General features: G+C 37.1%; 1 protein-coding gene across 1 annotated transcript; it reads right to left on the bottom strand.

Moving 5' to 3' along the window:
- Positions 1 to 2517: 2517 nt before the first annotated feature.
- Positions 2518 to 3359, bottom strand: PTH (parathyroid hormone). The gene is made up of 2 exons (XM_051966383.1): positions 3269 to 3359; positions 2518 to 3127 (listed from the first exon to the last, which is right to left on the bottom strand). The coding sequence occupies exons 1-2, from the start codon at positions 3352 to 3354 to the stop codon at positions 2842 to 2844; spliced, it is 372 nt and encodes a 123-aa protein (XP_051822343.1). The 5' UTR covers positions 3355 to 3359; the 3' UTR covers positions 2518 to 2841.
- Positions 3360 to 8575: the final 5216 nt, after the last annotated feature.

Here is an 8575-nt window from a genome sequence, read left to right on the forward strand (position 1 = left end):
TCAGTTAGTCTTAGAGGCTTAGGATACTTCTTATTCCCTTTGAGAGGACTAAGAGATTAACATGCTGTACTTTATGCTATAACCTTCTCTAGAGTGAAACTATGTCCTTCCCTAGAGATTTGAGTCCAGAATAGAAGCACAATTAATACACAAATAGTGGAGCTAGAATAGAAGGAAAACTAAACAACATACAGCCAATCCACCTCATTTTATGGATGGTAAAGAATTCACCCCTGGCATATGGGGGGTTGGTCATGTGCCTTGTTTTTTCTAGTGTCCGACAACATCCCTGTCTTTTGGATGATTCTAAGTATAAAATGAGCATGACAATCATTCCTTCCTTTCTAAGATTAGGATTCAAGCCCTGGCTCCCTACCTCTATAATGCTGCATTAGTCATTCAATTTCTCTAGGCCTTAGTTTGCTCAAAAAGTGGGGATAATATTAATATTTGTATTTCCTAACAGAGAGTTTTGAGGAAAGTATTGCATAAATTTTAAAGTGTTATCCAAATGCATGATTATTGAGAGAATTAACCCTTAAGAAATGTGAAGAGATCTAAGTAAAAGATTTTTTTTAATGAAAATTTTGATTTTCTTTGTATAGGAAAAGAGGACCAATGCTTCTAGTTTTCCAGAGTTGCTTGGACACTAAGAGGTTAAACACTTTATACAGAGTCCACACAGCCGGCACTTATCAAAGATGAAGCATGAACCCAAATTGTGCCATTCTGAAGCCAATTTTCTTTTGTTCTTCCTTCCTTTTCTTTCTTTTTTTTTCTTCTTTCCTTCCTTCCTCCCTATATTCTTCTTTTTTTCTTTTCTTTCTTTCTTTCTTTTTTTTCTTTCTTCCTTTCTTCCTTCCTTCCTTCCTTTCTTTCTTTCTTTCTTTCTTTCATTCTTTCTTTTTCTTTCTTTTTCCTGTTTTTCCTCCTTCTTTCCTTTCCTTTCCTTTTCTCTCTTCCCTTCCTTCTTTCTTTTTTCTTCCTCCCTTCCTTTTTCTTTCATGCTTCTTTCTTTTTTTGGTGAGGCAATCAGGGCTAAGTGACTTACCCAGGGTTATATAGCTGATTGGTTGGTTATTGTTCTTCATTCTCTAAAAGGACCAAAATGATATCACTATGCTAGAGCTAAGTTACAGTTTGTTCAACGGGACTGATCCAGCCAATTCAAGCTCAGAATGCTCTCCTATAGTTCAGGCACAAATAGTCCTTATAAACAGTTGGGGTAGTTTTCCCTAACTTTGTGCATCTCCCATTTCTTCTGGGCTAATTCAATTCTGTTTTGCTCATAGAGCACAGCACCTTCTCCCACGAGGGCACGCCATTCTAGGGATTCCTGTGCCAGTGTCTCCCAGGTCATATAATCAATTCTAAAGTTCTAAAGACTTTTTCTGACCTCCCTGTGAAGGCTTGCCCTGTGTGAGTTCTTCAAGTGTCTGAGAACAGATTTGAACTCAGATCTTCCTGACTCAGAGACTGAGGCTCTACCCACTGTACTACCTACACCAATTTTCTATAGACTATCCACACTATTTTCTGAAAGGGGGCATAAAAATGTGACTAAGGACAGCACATGGGATTTCATTGGCATAGAGAACTCCCAGACGAGGAAGCTCCTGCCAACACATTTTGGTATTTGTTCTGTAACTTAGAGTCTTAGAGAGCTGAAAGGTGCACTGAAATCAAGTTTAAGTGACTTCCTTAGGGTCACATAATATGTGTCAGAGGCAAGACTTGCACTTGGGTCCTCCTTGCTTAGGGTCTGCTCTCATTCCACTGTTCCATGCACTTTCTCTTAGTATAAATACGTTGTTGTTATTGTCATTATTACATAGTAGTTTCAATTGAGCTCAACTCTTTATAACTCCATTTGGGGCTTTCTTGGCAGAGATATGGGAGTGGCTTGCCCTTTCCTTCTCCAGCTCATTGTACAGATGAGGAAACTGAGGCAGAAAGGGTGAAGTGACTTGCCCAGGGTCACACAACTAGTAAGTGTCTGAGACCAGATTTGAGCTCAGGAAGATGAGATGGGCCAGGCTCAGCACTCTATCAGTTACTTCACTAATATATATATAATATATTATGTATTTTATATATATATATATATACACATATGTGAATATATATAGCTATATCTACCTATGCATATATGTAAATTATATCCTATAATTGTAATATATTGCAATAACAGTTAAACACATTTAAATTAATATGTTAAAACAGAAATATAAAACATTAATTTTCACTTTATGTGCTTTTACTGTAGTAGTCAGTTTAAAATGAGTCAGACTGGGATAATAGAAAGGGAATTACAGTACAAAATGAGAGACCCAAGTTTTAGTCTTGTATGACTTTAGAGAACCCCCCCCAAAAAAAAATTTCCCCGGGCCTCAGTTTTCTCCAGTAAACATGGAGGTGATTGGATGACCTTGTCATTTTATGACATCAGCCATAACTAAATATACTCATAAATGATCACAAATACGAAGTTTCATGTTTGACATTACTCATTGGCAGGATTTTATTTGGCATTGTAAAGTAGAAAGGAAGAGCGAAAGTGCAATTTTATTCCTTTATAGGTGGTGCACAAACATACATTCAAAAAAAAATTAGCAGTAGAAATAGGATCATTGAAAGTGCTTTTAAAAATGAGATAGATAAGATCAAAACAGGCAATAAAATGAACTAACTGCGACGATTCTTATTTGCCTGCAGCTGGTTAGGGGTGGGACAACCAAGGGACTGTGGTCATTTCAACAGAGCCAGGATGATCAGCAGCATGGACAATGGTGACAGGGGCCTGGGCCATAGTGATCCAACCTCTTGCTGTATCTCTTCTAGCTAAGGATTGATTTTAGACAGGATGTCCACGTCAGCCTTGTCAGTCTTCCCGTGTGTCTTCTCTCCCGGAGCCAGCTGGTGATCCTGATTTGCAATCAGACTGGTGTCTGCTCTCTTTCGGAGCCGGACCTCTGCAGGGGCCACCAGGGCCCTAGGGGCCCCATGGGAGATAGTACTGGGGGGCAGTATCTCCGCAAGCTTCTTTCTCAGCCATTCCAACCTGGTTTCCCTGTTCAGGTATTCAGCCCAATCATGCATCAGTTGTACTTCGGTCACAGCTCTTTTCCTGGGGAGGAATGAAGTAGCAGGGAAAGTAAGAGAAGAAAGAAGAGAGAACATAAACCATTTGGTTCATTTACTCCTTCTCATTTTCCAGAACAACTGTTGTCCTGTTGACCAACAGGGCAAACCAGGCTGTAATACTTACTTAATTGATTTTCCATCAGCATTTGTAAGAAAGCCAATTACATACAAGACCATGATGGCTCTTGCTACATCTTTTGCAGAAACCATTTTCACTAAAAGAAAAGGAAAAAAGGGGACATTTAAAACTTAAACAATTCCAAACAAATCTTTTTAAAAATCTATACAGTATATGTAATCAATATCAAATCACTTGCATTCTGAAAGAAGAACAAGGAGAGGAAGGAAAAGAATTAGAAACTCCATTTTTTAAAAATGTTAAACATTTTTACAAGTATTTTAAAAATTAAAAAAAAATTTAAATCCAGGTTAAGCATTTTTACACATACACACACATATACAAACATTCACAATGCACATCTATCATGTAACTTAAGAATGAAGTCACCAGACAATTTTTTTTTTCTGACACAATTGGGGTTGTGACTTGCCCAGGATCATACATCCAGGAAGTGTTAAGTGTCTGAGACCAGATTTGAACTCAGGTCCTCCTGACTTCAGGGCTGGCGCTGTATCCATTGCACCACTAGCTGCTTCACCAGGCAATTTTTCTTCAGGATATTGGTTGGGCTTTCTATATAAGTAGGAAAGTTGCCAGTACACAGGTTTAAAGAAGACTTGCATATGATGATAACTACTTCTACTTTTTAACAGTAGACTAAGTGGATGCTTCTAGGTATTTTATATGAGATCTGAAATTGATTATACCCTATAATGATGATGATGATGATAATAATAGGCTTTTAAGGCTTGCAAAGTACTTCACAAGGGTTATCTCATTTTGTTCTTCTTACAATGCTTCAAAGTAGATGCTATTCTTACCTCCATTTTTCTTAAAGGGCAACTGAGGCCAAAAAAGATTGTGAACTTGTGTTTTCCTGCCTCCATGTCCAATACTCCATGCATTTTACCATTTAGCTGACCTTAATTCCAAGAACCCCACTTTTGAAGATATTACCTCCCAGCCCCCACAAATAATCTTGAAAATTAAGAATGAAGTCACCTTGCAAGTTAAATTTTTCTCGGGTATACAGGTTGAGTTTCCTGTATAAGTAGGAAAAGCAGAATTTCCAGTATACAGAACGAGGTCTGTGGAGAATTCATCTGTGATAAGTTACAGAAGAACAGATATACAGAAGAAGGGTAAAAGAAAATAATTTTTTAATAATCTTATAATGGAAGTTCTAACTTAGTGAATAAGAGGGGGCAATTTAAATGCCCAAGATCAAGTCAAATGCAAGAAGATCAAGTCAACAAATATAAGTATATACTGGTACCAATAGATATGAAGAGCTAAGAAAAGGGATAGACATAATAGAACTCGGAGAGGATGTGTAAAAGCAAGGGAAAATGAACAAAATGCAGTTCTTTCATCACATGAGTAACAAGTTAAAAACGTGCACATGTGGTCAGGGCAGTGATGGGGAGGTCATGAAGAGATAGAAACAGATATTCATAGGATTGGTTTTTATCATTTGTATGTAATTTCCCCCACTTTTTTCCCCTTTTTCTTTTGAGGCAATTGGGATTAAATGACTTGCCCAGGGCCACACAGCTAAGCAATATTAAGTGTCTGAGATTGGATTTGAATTCAAGTTCTCCTGACTGCAAGGCTAGTGCTCTATCTATTGCATCATCTAGCTGTCCTATTGTAGATAATCTTTTTTTGAATGTTCTCTCATTGTCGTCATTCTCTTTAATGAAAATACTGATTTTTAAAAATTATGATAGTTTTTTATTTTTCAAAATACATTCAAAGACAGTTTGCAAAACCTTCTGTTCCACATTTTGCTCTCTCCCCCATCCTCCTCCTCTAGACAGCAAATAATCCAAATACAGGTTAAACATGGGCAATTCTTCTAAACATATTTCCACCTTTATCATGCTGCACAAGAAAAATCTATACACAATTTTTAAAAGACTCCCTGTTATCATGTTGGGAATGACAGGTCATCAGTGGGAGACTAGTAAGTAGCCAACAATTATGCTCTGTGGACAAGCTGGGAGTTCTAAAATGCTTGAAACCTTTGGTTCCCCTAATAAAGCAAACTGTCCTCACAATTAATTTACTAAGCAACCCACTACCCCTCCATGCTAATAAACTTTAGTCTAACCTCCGTCCTAAGTCTCACAAATTCAAAATTAGCCTAATTTTATGAGTTTTCTTGACTAATATTTAGTTTTCCTAAACTTCTCCAACAAGTGCTTTCCAGGTGTTTGGTACTCCTGGTACTCCTGATTCCAGGCCTGGTACTCCATCCACCAGGCAACCTAGCTGACAATGACTAACCTTATCTTAAATAACTGCATGTAAAGTTTGCAAAGTGTTCTGCACAATCTTTTCATTAGAGCCTCACATTGACCCTCTGTGAAAGAAACTAGAGCGAAATACAATTTATTTATGGAACAGGAACAAAAGTTTCTGAGTCTACTTTTTTTCTGTTTATTTTAAGGACAAAAGTATCTTTTCCACTATTCTTCCCCCATTGCTTATGACCTTTTCCCATCCATGAGATTGCTTACCTGTGGCCACATCCTAAGCATTTCAAAGGCAATTAATGTATGTAAAAATTTTAAAATGCTTATTTTTGTGTTGTTTGTTGAATAAAGAAATGGAATTCCTGAATGACCAACTTGGACGGTTTTGTCCATTTTAATTCTATCCTGTCTTGCCAAATTTATTATTATATAATATATTATTATTATTATTATTATTATTATTATTATTATGCTTATTGAGCTATACTAAAGGAGTCTTCCTGTACTATGTAAGGCAATAGTGGACATGGCCCGAAAATATCTGTGGATAATGACCTCAGACCTGGAAGCTTTATTTCCTTGTTTCTCAAAAGATGATGGATTTTCATAGAATAACATGAGGAAGAACTAAAAAGAGGCTGTAAAACATATTTAAAATATAAAGCATTAATTTTTTTTATTTAAGTGGATACTTGGTATGAATGATGCTAAAAATGTCTCCAGAATTCAGATTGTACTTGTGTAATACTAGTATATAAAGCAGTTTCTTAGTTTTTTTTAGTATTAAGAACTCCTTGGGCAGTTTAGGGAAGCCTATGGATCCCGTCTCAGAAAAAAAAAAAAAGTTTTAAATGCATAAAATAAAATACTTGGGATTATATGGAAAACTAATTATGTTGAAATACGATTATCAAAACATATTAAAAAAAAAAAACAGTTCACAGATCCAGATTAATCATGCTTGTAGAAACCAAATTCCTTTTATCTTCAAATCCAGCATTCTTTATGTGGGACTGGAGGATGAAGGAAAAGTAATGCAAATCTCTGCCTTAATCAATGTTCTTTCATTACTGAAAGCATTCTTCATGGGAATATTTAATTTTCTACTTTTATCCAAGGAACCACCACATATTTCATGCCAAATTTTCATAGATTTTTTTTAAGATTAATGCATTTAAAAAAAATTCTTGCATCTCAAAAGACAAAATTGATTTTTTTTAAAAGGCTTTCTTTTGCTTTGCAAAATTTTCTGCTTGCCTAGCTTATACCCTAAGGTATCATGCCATTGGAAAGAAATTGTACCACCTAAGTAATTGCTTGATAATCAAATCATGTAGCTGACTGAACCCACAGGAAATAAATTTTACTCACCCAGGAATATCTGAGGAAAAGTTTATCCTTCAGAAGGCTTGGCTTGGTAGCTGGTGATCTGTTAATGCTGAGTAAACTGGAGGAGGTTGCTGAATTAAACTTCAAGAGCCTTAAATGTGACTTTTATATATAGGTCTTCCACACACCAAAAGAAGCCCTTTTATTGTTTCAGGTGATGTCACTCCCATTTCTCTGGATCACAAACTATAGGGGCTGAACACACCCACCCATTCATTCTCCTTTGTCCACTCTTCTCTTATTGGACATCAAGAAAAAAGTGAGGTGGAGGGGGATGGGGAAAAGGTCAGAGGGGAGAGGAAAGAATCCTAGAAAAAACTACTGGATAACTCAAAGGAAGACTGGGCCAGGCTGGCAAATCTGAAGTTAGATTAGGAAAAGAGAGCCAGTAAACTGGCAAGAATTACAACTTAATTTACGAGGCATCTTTGAATTTACGAGGAAATTCAAATTTGAAAGTGCAAAATAACAGATATTGGTGTGATTGTCATGAATCACAATATAGGTGAGTAAGAAAAGGTGAAGAAATATATACAGCAAACCTGAAGAGGTGATATGCTTTGGAGATCCAGGCCTTGGGAGTCAGGAATACTTGCATTTAAGTCCAACCTCTTACTTATTGAGGCTGTTCGATTATGGACAAGCTGCTTAACTTCCCTGTTTTAGACTACTCTTTAAGATGATGTAGTACAGAACAACCACTGATCTACATAGGCAGAAGGTGTCCCCCCATCAAAAATCAGCAAGTACAGAACCCCAATTTCTTAAAATAAAAAAAGAGCATCCACTTTTAATCATAATATCAACCAATAAGTTCTATTAACTTCTTGATTTTTGACTAAGATGGACTGGCAAACAGTTTTTATAACCCACTGGAAGAGCAGTGTCCAGTGTGAGCAGCTCCACTAACTTTAGATAATCACCAGGTGAGACCCAGAAAGTGGTGATTAGAAGGGACCAGATAGGCTAACTGCTTGGGGAAGAGGGTTTGCTTGTATCTCTATAGATGGAGAAGGAATCAGATGGGAGCCAATGAGCCGTATTCGCCTTGTCCATTGGAAAGAGACAGAGCAGACCCTTGAAATGAAGGAGAAGACCCAAGAAACATCGGGTGGTTCCATTGCTGATTGTGCCCACCACTGAAAAAGCGTGGCAGTTATGGCGTTTGACTCATGGACATCAAAAATTATTGGACTTCAAAACCCTCAGAAATCATTGGATTCTCTGAGACATCATAAGACTGTTGTAGGACTTGAAAGCCCTCAGGAATCATTGGATTTTCTGAGAAATAATAAGACTGTTATAGGACTTCAAAATCTGCTGGAATCATTGGATTCCCAACACATAAAAAGACTGTTGCAGGACTTAAAAAACTTGCGTGGATCATTGGATTCCCTGATATGTGAAGCAATGGACAATAGATTGGTTTTGGACTATCTCTTGGCTGCTGAAGAAGGCGTATGTGTGACTGCTGTTTACATATCCTCCTTCTAGGACTTCTGGCAATCCTTTACAACACCATGTTGATTCATATTGTTTGTGATAGCACTACTTGCATGTACAATTCATGTTTGTTACACCACATCAAGCCTGTACTGACTGTGGGGAGAGTCATCACTACTTGCCTGTACGTTATTGCTATGTGCTCGTGTAATACTTCCCA

This window comes from Antechinus flavipes, chromosome 6 (genome assembly GCF_016432865.1).
Source record: "Antechinus flavipes isolate AdamAnt ecotype Samford, QLD, Australia chromosome 6, AdamAnt_v2, whole genome shotgun sequence".
NCBI lineage: Eukaryota > Metazoa > Chordata > Mammalia > Dasyuromorphia > Dasyuridae > Antechinus > Antechinus flavipes.